At 36.7% G+C, this 18,366-nt stretch overlaps 1 protein-coding gene across 1 annotated transcript in view; it reads right to left on the bottom strand.

Annotated features, from left to right (window-relative positions):
• LOC104489243 (histone acetyltransferase KAT6B-like) overlaps positions 1-18,366 on the bottom strand; it is a gene marked incomplete at its 3' end in the record, with an annotated part of 76,904 nt that overhangs the window by 16,051 nt on the left and 42,487 nt on the right. The window contains exons 2-5 of the mRNA XM_010131389.1: positions 8,317-8,425; positions 2,121-2,236; positions 1,878-1,959; positions 577-709 (exon numbers count right to left, since the gene is read on the bottom strand). Coding sequence (XP_010129691.1) covers positions 577-709; positions 1,878-1,959; positions 2,121-2,236; positions 8,317-8,425 — 440 coding nt within the window. The remainder of the gene's footprint in view (positions 1-576; positions 710-1,877; positions 1,960-2,120; positions 2,237-8,316; positions 8,426-18,366) is intronic.

The raw sequence follows: 18,366 nt of genomic DNA, 5'->3' as shown, positions 1-18,366 counted from the left end.
CTTTCCCTAGTAATGAGTGGAAGCTTAACATCAGAATTCACTAGTATTTTTCACCAGAGTACCGCTGGAATAAGAACTTCTGCAGTACTTGCATAGTTTCGTTTTTGAAATGGGTTTTGCAAGCTGATATTAACTAATAAAGTAATTTTTACACAACTTTTTAACAGGTCTTTGAGCAGAACAGTCTTCCGAAGCTGGCTGTTACTATCATTCACTTGGTATAGATTTTGTATGTACTTAAATTATTTGAAGTTACATTTACAAGATAGCTGTGGCATATGTTACTATACAGACTTATTTGCATCTGCTACGTTCAAGTTTTGTTAAAAATTATGGTATCTAGAAAAGTAAGTTACAGGAAGTTTTTTCACCACCTTCTGACACGACAAAAAGCACCCACCATAATTAGGAAGTTATCAGCCACGGGGCTGAAAAGTATATACTAGAATCCTCATCACCTGCTTTCCCCAACTTGAAATACAATTAAAAACTGTAGTCGAACTGGCATCAGTTCTTATCTGAGAACTTCCTTATTCTAAGAAACATTAAAAAAAGAAAATGACACAAGAAACCTACAACATTCGTTGCTTTAGTTTATTTTTCGGTCGTCCAATAGGTTTTGCATATCGTCGCCTTATTTGGGCAGCTTTCTCATGAAGTAGCTTTCTCCCTTTCTTCTTTGGTCTGCAGACCTGGCAAATCCACATCCCTACATAAAGGAAAAAAAAAAAAATGTTTAATTGTGCACAGTTTATTTAATGTGTACTGCAGGTGCTTGTCAAGATACATGCCAAGCACACAACGCCAATGAATTATCTTATGAACACAATATAGAGGAGGGGAAGTGGTCACAGAACAGTGATCCACTTCTACCCATACTTTGAAACGTTTGAAAGCAAGGTGGCCATGGATAGAGGGGAAAAGGCAACAAGGGTCACAGAAAAGATTGTACACAACGGGCTCTTCAAAGTATTTCTGTTCTAGTCTGTCCTTTCTTATACCATTTACATCCTTCTTCAGACACAATTAAGAGAGGAATAAAAATTACATGAGTGTTACAAAGCAATCTAGGCTCAAGGGCACTTTAATATTCAACAACTTGAATTTGGTGTCCTTTTAACATTAGGTGACCATGTTTGAACACTAATTTGTTATAGATAAGGCTGGGGGTTTGGGTTGGAAAGAAAGCAGCTGGAAAAATCTTTATTGCAACTTTAAGATTAAATAAGGAAAGCCATAAAGGTGTGAGAGCAGTAGTGTGAAGTGCTACATATCAGAGATCTAGATATTAGAGAACCTGAAAACACAGGTGGTTTGTTTGTCTGATTTTTAAATTGCTCTTACAAAAGGCAAGAAGGAAGCTCTTTCACCTGCTCTAAGGATTTCTTTGTCAGTGTACAGTGTGAACAGGAGGAAAAACTTCTTTATTTTGAGGGTGGCAGAGCACTGGAACAGGCTGCCCAGCGAGGCTGTGGAGTCTCCTTCACTGGAGATATTCAAAACCTGCCTGGACACAATGCTGTGCAACCTGTTCTAGGTGAACCTCCTTCAGTAGAGGCACTGGAGTAGATCTCCAAGGTCCCTTCCAACCTCTACCATTCTGTATATACTCCAAATGTTTGAATATCCTGTGTAAAACACCTTCAACAAATTGGCCAATAACTCAACGCATAGACCTTTAGTATTTTCCTGAGGGGGGAAAAAAAACCCAAAACAATCTCAAGTAAAGCAAAATAAAATTGGCTTTGACATGATTGAAATCATACTGTTTATCAATAGAAAAATAATTAGCATGCTCAAGAGCTTTTGATCACTTAATATGAGAAAAGAAAGACTGTGAATGAAAGTATTTTCATTGAAATGATTTTTATTATCACCTTTTGGCATTCGGGAAAGTGGTGGGTCACAGCACTCCATGTGGAACCCTCTATCACAGGAGTCGCAAAAAAGCATGTTATCCTGAAGTGGGGTGGAGGGGAGGAGGGGGGGAGGAAGATGAAAAAAGACTTAATACAGTATTACTTGAAGTTGCACATCAGTAATTTGTATTTGTACATGTGCTAAGTATAGAGCTACAGCAAACAATGAAAAGTCAGATAATACTCAACAGTCTAACTTACTGCATTTTTGCCTTGGATCCTACATGCACTGCATGTCTTGCATTCAATACACTGCCATCTTAAGGCCTTCACATTTGTTGTTAACTCAGGACAGAATTTCAAACATGATGGATGTCCTAAAAAACCAAAATATTTAAAGCTTGAGATTCAATATTGGTAATACTGTTAAGTTCAACAGGATGTAGCCAGCACCACCAGAACCCTGCAAGCACCAGCTCTTTTCAGAACTTCGCGACACATTATGTAACACATTAAGGTACAGAATAACTGCCATAAAATTCATTTATGAAAAATAGAAAGGTAACTGACACTTTGTTTTGTGGTTTTGGGCTTTTTTGTTTGGTTGGTTTACAAACTTGACTCCACTCCCCTTTCACAGCAGTGCAACACAAATGGAGGAAATCTTTAGATAAATACTGTTTTTCTAAATACACTAGAATAAGTAGTGTATTCTACCAGAGAAACTTAACAGTCAAGCTATACGTATTTTTCATCCCAACTCATTACTTAATTATATAGAAAGAACAATTTCAGACTAGAAAGATGGAAAATAACAAAGCAGACAATTAGCACAAGAAAAAGCTTACTGCAAATGAAGATTTAAAACAGTGGGTGGGAGGGGAAGAGTAGCTGACCTACCATCTCCCATAAAACTATATTTTATTCCCTGGCAGGACCATCTTTTTCATGGTAGCCTAGAAGGCCTACATGGCTTTTCCAATTAATACAAGATATCAGACAACTGAAGACGTACACCACCTTAGGTAATATTGGCAGTGATTTTTCATATCTTCAGCAACCTCAGTAGAGCATACCCTTAATCCAGAAATGATAAAAGTGCTGCTAAATAGGAAGAGGTAAGCCTTCCCAGGGAAACACTTTTCCTGCTATTATATTCAGAGATTATCAAGAACATCAACCCACAAGCTGTCAGAGATTCCCTGATGCCATGCTGCACTTATAGATGGCTGTAGTGATGTGATGTGCATGAAGGATGCTTTCTTCTCACTGTCAAGAGCTGGGATATGTGCTTTCTCCCAGGTAATGGTCTAGTAGCGGTGATTCAGACTTTTTCCATCCGCTGTTCCTCAGTCTAAGACCAAGCTCAAACCACCACAAACAAGAATACAGGGTAATCCATGAGCATTTGCTATTTTGCTTCTAATGTACTGCTGCATGAATAGCAAAGATGTACTTACGGAATGCAAAAACCACTTTAGTAAGTGCAAACTTTACAATTTATTCCCTTTCCTTTCTTTTGTTAAACTTTAAAAGAAAACTCAAATTGCATAAATACAGCATAGTTTCAAAATAAAATGCAGAATCTAATCTATTAATAAAGAACACTCAATAACAAATTCAAAGAGTAGTTTCAAAAACAAAGATATTGAAAAAGCATTGCCATTTGATTTTCAGCATACAGCTTAAGACACATTAATAAATTCTTGTGTTTAAAACCAAGTATGCACTTAAAGCGGCTATTTTCCTTGAAACTGACAAATATACTCTCTAACTGCATAGTTGAGTTTGATGCTACGCTGTTCCCTTCACTAAATCTTAACAAATGCTTCATTAAAAAAAATTACCAGGAAATAAGTAAAAAAGCTCCCTAGAGTGTTTGATATTAATAATCAATATCACAGAAAGACTTAATTCAGCAACCATGGCTTAACAACTATATTAATGCATTAAAGTGCAATCATAAAGCAATTGCCTCCATATAAGTACATTTAATTCTGGTTATCTACCCTACACAGAAGTAATTTACTTCAGGGAGCAAGTAAGTTGTGATTTAAGCTGTTGATTTTAACTTTGTCTTAAGTAAGTAACTGAGAAACATAAACATAAATGTCCATTTTCACCAGTTGGTAACTATGCACAGATTAGGTGTAACAGGGTCACCTTACTTCTGTGTTATCTACCAATGTAATATTTCCCATTCAAGCAACTTTATGGGTTAGTCCATTCGTCAATATCCTCAAGTGTTAGATTTTACTATGAGACAAATTTTTTTTAAAAAAATCCATTTGTATTAGATATGAAGATTCTGCCTGCAACTCCAAGTCCTTGAGCCACAAACAACTACAGGCTGGAGAAGTACAAACGGCAATCATCACTATGCATTTGCCGTGTTCTTTTACAGTCTTTCCTCGTATGCACTAGCAGAGACAGCAAAGAAATTTTCATATTTCAAAATACCATATGGTATTGTTTTTTAATAGCTGATAGTACTTACGCTCTTCATTTGGACACAAATTGACATAGTGCAAATACAATAACAAGTAGAGGGTAATGCCTACCAGACATGAAATGATAATCAACACAAGTTTCACTTTTGAAAGAGACTCTGTTTAATTACTTTCATAGTTTAACAGATTTCTGTAGTCAGTTAAATGGAGTCACTGTGACCTTCAGTCATTTTAAAACTAATTTCTTTAATCTGAAAGGGTTGAAGAGGGGAAACATGTTTCTGGCTTTGAAATTTGCAGTATTTCAGCTCTAACTGAGCTAAACTGAAATCAAGAACATACTGTCTTCTCCATATCCAGAAGCTGATTAACCTGCCAAGAGATTTTCAACACTTGATCAGTCTCTAGTTTGAAGTGTTTCAGATGGTAATTTCTCCTGGTTCAATCACCAGACTTTCTTTTAAACCTCAGCAGCACCAGTATTTTAAACACAGCACAAGTTGAACAGATTACTGGAAATTTAGACTTTTGAAAGCTGTCAATTTCCACCAGGAATACATATAGGCTTATTTTACAATAAAGCTATTAAAAATTAAACACTTGAAAATTCATTCTTATCCATCCTAGTTAGAGATCTGTGATACTTAGATGTGGCAGAAATAGGCGAGATCAGGAAATTAAAACAGAACATCTCATTCCTTTGTGTGTGAAGGCAACTCCTTTAACCTGCACATTTTGTTTCCTCATTGCAAATTTGGGCCTTGTTTGCTCTTCAAAGGATTTGACAAAACAACTAGTCTTTTAAAAGACCAAGCATTCTATCAGTGACAATTATGTACAGTACTAAATTAGGTATGCTACTATCTCCATTTATTTTTGATACAAATGTTGGTAAATAATGTATAAGGTAATTAAAAAAACCCCTTATGTTTGATAAACTTTAAGGTAGAAAGCATTATTTAGGATGACTTTAGCTAACAGCAGAAAGGATCAGTGTACCTACCTTGGACACAGGTTTTTCAACATGCATGTTACTTAACAGTCCAATTAGCCAATATCCTTCCACAGACAGCAATAGTTAAGGCAACTCCCATATCTCCTTATTCCTAAAGCATACACTTTATAAAGCAATCTCTGCATAGCCCTTTACAAACATTTTCTGTCCCCATTCCTCTTGACCTGACTCTGATGTCTTTGTTGTTCTGCTCTCCAGACAACCATACCCATCCTTGATCAGTATCCCTCCTGCCTTCACAGCTAACATACTATTTGTTTGAAAGGACAGTACTTTTCTACTTTTAGCTATATTTTTTCCCTTTTTAAAAAAATAGTTATTACCATTACCGAGTAACTCAGCTTTTTTTCCCGTCCTCTTTCTAAAACTTCAACTTCATTCTAAAATCCATCAGCAGCTCTTTAATTGCTTCTGCACCTTTCAATTAGGAAAACAAAAGCAGTGTCCGATTCCAGTCTCAAATCTATTGATTTTTCAAAAGATAAGGAAGAAAGCAGGGTGGGGTGGGTGTCCATAGCAGAGAAGAGGAACAACATTTGCTTTCATAATAGAATTTGTTTTCTCACATCTGACAACCCTTGTTTTACTCCTTTAGAAAATGCCCTGTGCAAAGCAACGTAGGAGTGCATTTCATTTCCACTGCCCAACTACATTATCCTCTCAAATACCACAAAATAAGAGTAATATCAGTGAAATGTGCAGATATCCAGATAGTTTCTGGTTTCAGAACAAGAAGCGTTACCTGAAGAGACACAAGCAACTGACATGAAAGCATAAAGCAAAGCAAACGTGCCAGTAGTGGGCACTCCAATTTAATCTCTGATCAACTGAACAATCTGCTTTCTGCGCTCAACATGCAATTTCTTTTATGTTTGTTAGGCAGCAAGACCAGCTCTGAGATACACTGAAATGTGCAAAATTACAAATCCAATTACAATAAACCTCTGCTCAAGTGAAGTTTTGTTATTTATAAATTGCACTGAGATTGTTTTTTATTTTAGTTAAGCATCAGAAGCTAAAGTTTAACAATCTAGCAATCTGACTGGCAGCCTCAACATTTCACTCTTTACATCTAATACATCTAAGGAACTAATTAAAGACAATTCAGTCTTAATGAGGCAGAGAGAATGTATCAGTGTTAATACAAACGGAAGTTGATCCATGAAAGTCAAGACTTCCAGTTCTAAAGCATCTTAGATGAACCATGGGGTTATTGCCCAACAGAAGAGTAACTGATAACTAAGGTTCATCTGATTAAACTTTGTACCAGTCTAATAAAGCACAAATCCTATTAAGCTTCCAAATATTAGAATACATATTTGAAAATACAGGAAACCTGTAAACTATTAAAGGAAGACAGTTTTAAATCTATGGGGATTGGTTTCGCATACTGGGTTGAAAAAACCCACTTCCTTACTTCACTATTTAATAATTTTCTTAAATATAATAATAATAAAAATACTCTGACAAAAATACAAACAATCTGTCCAGGGTGACAGATTCAAAAAGACACAATCAAAAGCGTTTCCTTATTAACCAAAACCATATTTTTGATCCACATTGTTTTGTTTTTACTCAAAGACTTATGTAACTATTACAGTACCCAAGACAGACTATCTTCAGCACGATATACATGGACTCTGAATTCAAAGACACAAAACAATACTTCCACTTCCAGCCTTCTTAAAAGCAGCGCTGCATTACCGAGACCCTGCTGCTGCTCTGCTTATTTCCCTTCCGAGCAGTTCCCCCTTCTTCATTCTGGCATAGAAGTTGGTTTGGTTCTGCAGGGAACTGAACTACGGAACTGATCAAACTCGTTGCCTTTCAACTACATGTGTGCCTCAATTTAGTTTATACACAGCCAGGTGCCAGCACAAAGGGACAGCACCAAGCACTTGGGTGTTGCAGCCTGTGACTTAAGCAGCGCTGCTGTTTTGTCTTTGAGCTGGGATGGGATAGTCAATAGTGCAAAACTCTACCAAAATTACTTCCAAATGCAATTGTAAGCTTATGGGACCCTAAGTTTTCTTGTGCTGTGCTAGTAAAAAAGCAGTCTACTTAATTGACAAACTATACTGCCTAAATAACTCCTCCAGCATGAAGCTATTTCTCCCCAGGGTTTGCTTCCACCCCACCCACCCCCCAGAATAGTTAAACTGATAGGATAGATGTGAAAAGCACCAGAATAAGCTTTTTGGCATAGAGTTGCTAAAGAGATTTGCCGAAATTTCTCAGCCAAATCCCTTTGTGAATCAGGAATACCCTAGGCCAAAACCACATCTGGTACCATCCATGCACAAGCTCTGCACAAAGCAACAGTGTCCTACAGTATTTCATTTTAAAAATTAACCTAGCTGCTTGATTTAAGGGAGGCACCTGCAATAGAACAGCCATGTGGAATCTGCAAGAGCTGCTGCAACGCACAGGAGAAAGGTACATATGATCAAGAGTGAGTCATGATCTTCCATCTGACGAGTAACAGATGCCTGACAGCTTTGGTACATTATTTGAAATGTTACTCAAATTTCCATTTGAGTTAACAAATTAATTTTATAAAAATTTGAATCGGATACACAAGATATGCAACAGCAAAGACTGCTACAGTCTTTATTATGATGATTTCTAAGCTTCTGAAATGTTGCAGACTTGCGTAAGCAAAATTTTTGACCATCACTTGATGTCACAATGCACAACTGAGTTTTCAGATTGAACACAGATTCCAAACAATAACAGAATTCCTGTATTTTACAGGTGTAGTTTCCCTATTAATTTGCTCAGCAGCTCTATAGCTCTGGCGTAAAGACAAGTTCGTATCTCTCAATCCAGATAACAAAATTTTAGTAAAAAAGTCTCTTTGACCCTCTGCTTTTATTGTTCAATCTGTGTCCAAAGAGAGAGGATGACACTCAGAAGTTTAAAAAATTTTTAATACTTTAAAAACAGACTTAAACATAAATATTTCTAGTATTTATAAATTCAGCCAACTTACCACTGCTGCCACAGTCTGCACAAGACAACAGCTCTTCTGGTTTTTTTTCACGATTTGATTCTTTCGTTCCCAAACAAAAGCTACATATCGGGATGGGATCAGCTCGTGGCTAGATTTAAAAAATAAACACACAGAGTTAGCCAGCAAAAAGAAAAAAAAAGCCTCAGTGGTCTTTTCTTCACTTTACATTACAATTTGTCATACCACATATTAATCACCAAGACAAACAGCCGTTTTACTAACTTTGGAATAAGAAAGTTCAGGATTTTAATGTATTTCACAGCTGTTAACTTGATCCATAATAAGCAACCTTGTGTATGAACCCATGTAAACCTCTCCAATAAAAGACTAGTGTTAACAAAAGTGAGGAAAAATTAGAGCTTCAGACACTATTCCTGAACACACGATTTCAACTCCATAACACAAATCACTTGCTCTTCAGATGTAATACTGCTCAAAGATGAAGATGTGAGCGGGCCTTTATTACAGATTAATACAATTTTTTCCACATGAAAACCAGAAACTTTTACAAAAACTCAAATTTACGACATACTTTATTACTTTTCCATGTAATAAAACTCACACCTTCTTCTGAAACTACCACTGTAGTGTAAAAATACTGGGTTCAACAGATCAAGAGTTAACCATTCTAGTCTGACAAGCCTCATCAGCTATGATACACAATGGGAATAAAAAAAACCCCCACCTATGCAAATCTTTCAATGTTTGGAAAGCAATACATAGAACTTATCTGAGAATAACTTAGGAATTGATACAAATTTACTTCCTGATCTTCCTAACTTGCTATGTGACAAACCATCAGAGATCAAATAACCTCAAGCAGTTTCTGCAGTAAATTTTAGAGCTTTAATGAAACTACTTACCCGTATCATCCAAAATATTGAAGTATTAAGGCTTACCTAAAAGTATCTGTAAACAAAACTGTAACACATAAAATTATGTGCAACTCTGAGTGGGATATTTAAACAACAGAGTACCTTTCTAGTCTGGCTTCTAGCAGCTTTTATCACAAGAACTCAAAAATTAGAACAGTTTCTTCTGAAAATGCATAGTTTCCAGATTTAGCTAAGCAACACTGTTAATTTTATGTAACAAAGAAATTATTTGTTGTTTTCACATTCAGTTTTTACATTTCCACTCCATGCCACAATACTGTCAGACTCTTTGCTTGACCTCTGAACCTGTATTCCATTACAGTTCTGGGAAGTGGTGAATGCTTGTTTTTGAAGGCATCAGTTCCATGTAGACATGCTCTTGCACCTCTAAACAATATAGCACAGAAATATTGAAACTAGTTTGATATTATTAAGCTTCAGATCATCTAAAATCAAGCAGCAGATTCCAAAGAATATTGACACCAGCACGGTAAAGTTGTCCTACCCAGCCAAGAGAAGCACACATATCCTTACCTCAACCTACAACCACTTCCCCTATAATCAAATCCTGAGGCATAGTACTTTCTCTGAAAGCTTTTAGTCCTCAGAAAGTCTGCTCACTCTTCATCTCTTCGCAATCTTTTCACTATATTAAAATATTTACATACTTGTATATCCCAAACAATAGAGCTGAAGATTTTTCCTAAGTATGGAGATGTCTGTTCTCTTCCATAGATGACAAGGAACTGCAATATTACCTTCTTATAACTAGTAGGAACAAAGATTATCAGTCTTGCTAAGGTCTCCATTATGTATTACAAGGATATCTGAAATATTAAATTGCTACCTGGGTAAAAATAACTTAAGTTACAAAACTGTCAGATTTCAAATTTAGTCATGCTTTAAAAAACTAAAAAAAAAAAAAAATTATTGATATTCTTTGTCAGTTTTGGTAGGATGCCATTGAATGAGATCAGTAATTTTATAGGTGGAAAAGCATATACCAATTACCTGCAGAATTTTTCGCTTACAACTTAAAAAAACACATATACAAATAAAAGGAATTTGTTAGTAGTCTTGCCAGTAAGATTCATAACTCAACAGAACTATTCCATCATTTTACTTTTAAACAATGTGTATTTGGAGGAAAATTTTATTGACAAAAAAATACATCAAGTACAACAGTAATCAGCAGCAGAAAAATGGTCCAAAGCTATCCAAACACAACTGTTTGCTTGCAGCATCTTGTGGACATTTTTTAACTGCTACCTGAAGTTTAATACAGATAACTTTAAAAGGAAGATTATTCTTTTAGTAGAATCCAGTAAAAATCTCCTCTTGGCAACCTCACCATTCTTCTTCCTGTTGATTTAACAGCACTTTAGCCATTTTAGAAAGGTTCGCTTTGATAAATAATTTACAAAGCATCACATATCATTCAAATCCAAGTCCACAATCTCATTTATCTTTCCAAGATTTTTTTCCTACTCTAGGAAAAGACATGGCCATTAGCCAACATTCAGTTACTTCCCTATTTCAACATCACCACCATCACCACCCCCCTTTTTGTTTTTAACTGATGGTAAAATAATGGACAAAAGTTGCTAGCAGTTCAGTACTATGAAGACTGATATTCTCATACCAAACCTAGTAACAGAGTGCTTGAACATCCTATCACTTCGCAGATGAGTTTAAGAAACTTACAGGTTCCAGTATGTATTTTGAAGCCACTTGCTTCAGTAACTGTATTACTGGATCTGATCTCTGAGCTACTGAAAGTTAAGAATACACACATTCTTGTGAGCACAGTAGACAAAATGTAGTTTCACATAGCTTTAGCCTGCACAGTCAAAGCAAAGCTACATTCATACTGGTAGGTATTATTTCTGGCTCACGACTGTCTTGATTAGGATAAACTAAGTGTGTTTTGGGTTGGATTTTTTGCTTTGGTTTTGTTGTTTGTTTAGGTTTGGTTCTTTGACTGGGTCAGAATATAATCCAAACAAATCCATCTCCTACCTATATCTCTTTTTTAAATTACTAGGTTATCTTCTAAAATATAGCAATCAAGTATCATTATCTTCTAAACACAATGATTAGTCTCCAGGAAGGTTAATTCAATTTCATCTTTTACAGGAACTACTATGGCTAGTTACTCAACTTATACCAGATGGACCAGTAATATTTTTCTTGTTATTCAACCTAAGTTTAAAAGGAAAATAACTTTTTCACAAAAAGTTTTAAGAACCACATTAATAATGGTGTTACAATTTAAGAGTACGGCATCTACTCTGTCCCTGAAGGTAAGTCTGAATAATGCTAATCCAGTAACATACTACTATTTCTTTCACAGACCTAAGAAACTCAGAAGAATTTTTCATTCCTTTAATTTTTGGGAACAAGGTAAATTACTACTCACAAAAGGTTTTAGTTTAGTCACTAGAAACTGGGCACCCAAGTCTAAAGGCTGCCCTGTTCAAATATTTGTATTTTGATCTGCAGTAGAAGCAATTTTGAAGAAAATTCGTACCTTATGCCAACATGCAGTTGCATTTGGAAATAAAAGCTTCACAGAAAGCAGTGAGGCAAAAGACTTTCTTCCTTTTTTTTTTTAAAAAAAGGTATATTATATACCACAGAGCAGTAACAGACCATCAACTCAGCATCTGTGAACAAGTTGAGGTTTATTTTATTTTCTAATTAGAAATTCTAAAATAGTTATTTAAGCATTATGCATCCAACTGTCACAGATAATCCTTTAAAACACCATATACCCAACCACCGCAGTTCATCAATGCTCTGAATAAGCGCTAAAACCAAGTATCATTCCATATTTTTACTGTCATCAGTAATCTTGGCTCAAAAACCTTCATGATTCACACACTGTGATCACCTGCCCAAGTTTACATTCTTAGTTTCCCACCATAAGTAGCAAAGAAAGCATTATATTGCAAAATACAGTACATAGACTTCTCAAATATATACAAGTTTTAAATAGATTGTATTACTTTACACTGACAAATGAATTAATAGAGTTTGGTAGGAAATACTTACTTAATCCTGCTACACATATAGCACAAACTTTAAACCAGGCATTATTGTTAATATTCACAATATAAGTCTCAAATGTACCTCCTCTCCCCTTCAGGCAAAAGCAGCAGAGGCAAAATTGTTCCTATAGACAGCCACTGACTGCAGCTGGTCAGAACACTGAAAATGCAGGTACATTTTTCAAGAGACTCGGTTACTAAAAAGAGCATCACAGACTATTTAGCAGTTCCAGCCAATGTCTGCTCTAGGCATTATGTGAACCCTTCGTCTGACCTCATAAAAGCACCACCTTCCTAAAAATGGCACTAAAACTATGCAGAAACAAGTAGGGTCTACAGCTCCTAACAAAAATTTGGTTTATCGCATACACTGTGATTTTTTTTTTTATGCTGCCTGGAAGAGCCTACGAACAAACCGTAACTATCAGAACAACTACTATATTCAAGTGCTCACCCTTAAGTACCTAGAGAGAAAGACTGAAGACCATCAGACGGTCAAGTTTGAAAGCAACTACCTTTCATCAGGAGAGCTACGCGAACTCATTAATGACTTCACCTCCATATGCCTACGTGTGCTCAACCTGAGTGATGGGAGAAGGAAGACTGCTGAGCTGTTACCCCACCATACAAAGCAGGAACACATGGACAGCAGAACAAATTATGGGGATCTGGGGGAGAGAGGGGGGAAAGGGCAAAGAGAGATTGCAAGTTGGTGCAGCAGGTGAGGTGAAGGATAGCATCACAGCTCATCCTCTTCCATGCATTCGATACAGGGTAAAAAAGGAAGAAGCAGCAACTACCCAAATAACAAAGGAAAAGATAAAAATACGAGTGACATCATTCACCATGAAGAATCTAAAATATCATCCAGCTTAAACATCTGATAGAGCAGAAAGAACAAGGAATTAAAGAGAAGAGATTAGTGTATCCAGAGTTGCATTACTGCAGTAAATAGGATAAAACCCACGGGCTACCCAAGGAATACTGTGAGGTTTTCAGGCCCAAGAAGGATGCTAACTAGCCCCGTGTCCAGAGACTGGCAAGGACTCAATTACAGTGCCAAAGATATCAGTGGAGCTGATGCTACAGCAAACTTAACTTAAAAAATTCAAGTTCCTCTCCCACACTCCAATCTCTATTTTAGAATAAGCACGTCCCCAAAAGGTAATTTCATAATATTTCTAGTTTTAAATTTGTTTGCAGAATTTGTTTGTGAGTATCCTAACATTTAAGGCTCTTTACAGTAAAAATTTTTATAAATTTGTATAACCTAAATTTTGATTACAGCTTCATCGCTTCAGAAAACAGTAAGAAAAACCATGCTTACTAAGTTTGTACGATAGATAAAGACTAAAAATAATGAAAAATACTGGTTTTGGTGACTTCAGGAGATGTTTTATTATTGATTAAAAAAAGAAAGGAACACAAGTTTCAACTATTTAGCATAGTTTTAAAGTTCTGAAATATTAAGGACCCACTAGCCTTACTGCTTTCTCACAAGCTTCATGTATACTGCCAACCCTGAGATTGGTCCACATAAAAATCATAGTAATTTAGAAATAACAACACTGTGTTAGCATTTACTTAAACTAGTGCAGCTACCGTATTTAAGCAATGACAAGTCATTTATGCAGCCAATAAATTATTTTATTTATTTAAGGTATCACAGTTATCTTATTCTGAGAAACTAACAGGCTTTGCCACTGCATAAAATGAATCCTTGATAAAAGTTCAGCTAGACTTCTGTTTCCTTATGTCATAATTTGTCTCAAAACTCTGGCCCAAAATAACAATTTTTTCCTTACTCTAGTTTCTGTGCTTGTGGAAATTATATGCTCATCGGAGCATATAAATACATTTATAACTCCCATTAAATTCTTAAAGCATTTAGCAGATTCTAACACCCCACCCCCCAAAAAGTCACACTGTTAAGTCCTGAAAAGTCTTTATTTTTTGAGCATGCTGTTACCCACAACCAAATAAATCCCACTGAAAGCAAGGAGATTACTATTTGCATTGCTATAGCACTCTGAGGCTTTAAACAGATTGTCTGAAAAGTGTTAGGCATTAGCTGTGTACACACAATTACGGTTTTAAGTGCTAGTCTCATTAAATGTTATATGCACATTAAAATAAAAGTTTCACACACACTCAAGAAATTTGTTTGAACGATAAACCAAAATTCTCAACTGTTCACATTCACAATTGTCTCTGAATGCCTTTCAGAAACTCTTGACATCATCTGACAGCCTGCATGTTCTTGTACATGATACACAAATATTAGATCTTTATTATTCTATGAACAGAAACAGCATGCATGTAATTTCAGGGTTAACAAGACAAAGCAGCAAATTTTACTGAAAATGGAAACTGCCAGTACGTTCACTAGAGGATCTACTGTTCTGGTCCCAACTGTTACCCTACTTCAATTACTTAACTATTTACAGCTGTAGGAAGGACAGAACCAGCAAGCTTGCATTCTCAGAATAGCTACATTTCACAAAGCACCTTCACGTGCCATCTGCGAGAAATTCCATCAGTAAGATCTTTAAATATTGGATTTTTAAAAAATTAATATTGAAAAACAAAACCTGAAGGAACCACAGGTACTGATTTCTAGTCTCAGCTACTGAAGCAGTTACTCTTGGTCACAGGCAAGGCAAGCCATTATGAGTACTTTCAGCTGCAATGCGTTCTGTGGGTAAAAAAAATTGAGTTTACTTCCCACATCTGAAAAAATCCATGACACTTCACAAACTAGTTATAAGGTAAGCTAAACTTTGGTTTTTTAAAAAACAACTTAAAGACATCTGTCAAGTAGATCTCTTGTAGCCTCTGCAGGACCACACAGCTATCACATGATAAAAAGTACACACTAACTCCAGTGATGTTAAAAACATGCTGTCAAGTTATTACTGCAGAAGCGTGAAAACATTAGACCTCCTACAAACCTTAATGCAGTACCTATACATTCAGAGAGCACGAAGCAAAAGCCAGTACAAGAGCAGTTCCAAGTAAACAGGACAATCCAGGGTGCCCAATTTTTTTATTACACCTTTAAGTCAATAAATTACATGAACAGTGTGTTGAGCAAGAACTATGGTCTGAAGCTTATCCTCTTCCCCCAAAACCTTCACTGCTAGAATACAGGTTCGTGTTCTCTTTTGTGCTATGAAACTCCAATTTCCTTACTACACAGTGGTTCCTCTGCTCACATCCTCCTCCTGTACTTTCAAAGAGTATGTCTGTATGGGAATTATGATGTACAGAGTAACTGTTAGAGGTATGTAAACTATTGAAAACTGAGAAGTTTAAGACCCTCCACAGCCCAAAGGCACCTAACTGCAACAGTGAAACTAGAGTTGAGGGTTCAAACCGCATCGTTGCAGATCTGTCACTCCACTTTGTGTGCACACACAGCAATCAGTGGATGACTAGTGAAGATTGTGAGGGCACGCACACAGATAGTGTCTCTCATAGTGTTTGTGAATTGTCATTTTGAAAACTGAACATCTTGCTTCCATCCTGCACTCCTATGTGGGAAACTCCTGTAAGTGCATCAAAATGGACCTTTTTTTTTTTTTTTAAAGGTAGCAGCAGAACAGGGAACACTCTCCTTCCTCAGCCCATAAGAAAACTATGATTCCTAAACAGACTTAAGAACTCTATTCACCTGAACACAACCGTTCCCTTGCAACCCTGAGCTGAAACAATGTGTGCAAAGCACATATTAAGTTATTTCTAGACTTTTCATTGTTTTTCAGCTAATAATTCCATGTAATACCCTTAAAACAACATTTAAGCCAAGAAGTGTAAAACAAAAAAAGCTCATCTCTTCCTTCTCACCCTGAAAAATATGGCCAAACCTACATCGCAAGCTCATATATTTAGAAATTTCTCTTCCAGAGTATTTTAACTAGGTCTTGCAGGACAATGCATCCCGCTTGAACAGAGCTCCCCACATCACTTTGCGTGCCTTCGTAATAACTTCATCTGTCAACAAGCACCACTACAGCTGATGGAACTGAATAAACAAAAAGCTGACCTGCATCCTCATAAACAAGCATTATTATCAGGAAGACATGCATAAAATAGCACACACTACTAGGCAGTTTTCTAAAGACAGCTTCTGGTTTTAAGTCACTGAAAGGAGCATTCTCGTTCCCTCTTCCAAACCAGGAAACGATACAACCTAGAACATGGGAGTTTGCAACAATTACTGCTTAGAAAACAGAATGCAACTTCAGGCTTCAAAAGTCTCTTTTCCTTGCAATATGGAAAAGACGATAAAAGTGAAATTCTATTTCAAATTAGATTTATTTGTTTCATATAGTAGTACAAGATATTAGAAACAAAACCAAAACTAATTTCAATTAAAGTTGCTTTGGCTGTATTCAAGAAACCAACTGAAGACTAGTACTCTGCGTAGTGAGTATTGCTCAACAAGCAGAGGAGAAACTCTGATCGTAACAGCCACAAAACCACCACAGAACCACACATAGACACACATGTACCTTCTCTAGAAAGAGGTTTTTTTCATGCGCTCCAGTCTTCTTAATTAGCTTCACATAAACCAGCCTGCATTCATGTTTTGTTTGCAGTGTGTACATACTGAAAAAATAATAATAATAAAAAAACGCCACAAAACCCCTTCTGCTGAAAACCACCACCCAAAGCACAGGATACACCTCCTGGAGTAGGATGCAAAGCAACAGCTCAAAAATACAGATAAATCTCCTGGTCCTCTGGAGGCTCAGCTTTTATTTTTAACAGAATCAATCTAAAGCCTCTACACTTACAGAGGGGAGGCTTTCAAAACATCATCCAAATTTAACTGACACACAAGACTACCACAGACAGCCTAAAACCAACACTGAACACACGTAGGCCCTGATATAATTTCAGAAGTTGCCGAACTCAGATACTTATTTCAGTCACATCCCTTTTGTGATATCTTGTCAATTCCTATTGTAACACTATAGGAAAAGGCTGTTTTGTCCTTTCCTGAACAGGAGGGAATTTCTTATTTCATGTGCAGGTTTCCTGCTTTTGTCCTGCACCTGAAACTAAACAAAAAATGTATTCATCTTTCCATTACTGTAGTAGTAGGAGTGTTTTTTTAAGTAATTAAAACAGTCCTGCAACCAATACTATTAATATAACTGAGCTATGAAGAAGGCTATCCACAAGACCCCTCTCCTGCGTTCTCCACTGTGAGATTAGAGCCTGACTACAGATCCTCCTACTAAGGAGTACTTATGCTTACCAGCCAGGTTATGAATAGTTTAAGTTCTAAATACATCCTGTATACACTGCAGTTTTCTAGATGCATCTTCCTGTAGTTCTGATGAATTACCTACACTGTGCAAATCAAACCTTAGGCCAAGCAGTCTTCAGACTTCTTGAAACTGTCTCTTCAGTGGTTTTGAAATGACGAGACCAAGAGGGTACAAAAAGTTACTTTAATACTTTCAGCTATGTTACTGATACCTGTGGCAACATACACTCTTCAAGAATACACATTTAGAAGTTGTCTCTAACAAATGCACCACCAGTACTGAAGGTAGACAATGTTCCCCAATACCATGTTCCACCACTAGTGGACTTGCTCCCTTCTTTCACCTTCTCCAAGGTACACTCAGGATGTTAATTCAAAACATCTGTAAGTTAGATTTTGTGTTAAGATAACTCAGATCCATTTTCTTTACACCTAAGTGTCCCAGTTAAGAAAAAAAAATCCTTTTTTTTTTTTCTTATTTGGATGGTTTGTTTTAAAATGACCGATCACGATGTATTCCTTGCATTTACATTCACACACCTCATTGGTTATGAAAACTTTGGCGGGCGTTCCATCTCTTTAAAAGCCACACAGGCACCTGGGCTTGGCTGTCTTGCACTTCTGGGAACTTGCACTTGGCTCAGCAGAGGCTGACACTGGGCTTGGCGGGCATTTGTGGCTCAGTGGCTTGCTCCTCTGGGTAGAATTCCAGGCTCCATTTCTCCTGATTGATTCCAGGCCTGCCTCACCATTAGCTAGCCGGCAACTCCTGCGGCTACTTCACCCCACCACTCCACACAGGATTGCATTTGCTGCTACTGCCCAG

This window comes from Buceros rhinoceros, unplaced genomic scaffold (assembly GCF_000710305.1).
Source record: "Buceros rhinoceros silvestris isolate BGI_N320 unplaced genomic scaffold, ASM71030v1 scaffold1540, whole genome shotgun sequence".
Classification (NCBI taxonomy): domain Eukaryota; kingdom Metazoa; phylum Chordata; class Aves; order Bucerotiformes; family Bucerotidae; genus Buceros; species Buceros rhinoceros.
Note: the sequence above shows the minus strand (reverse complement) of the source record. Positions and strands in the feature narration are given on the sequence as shown.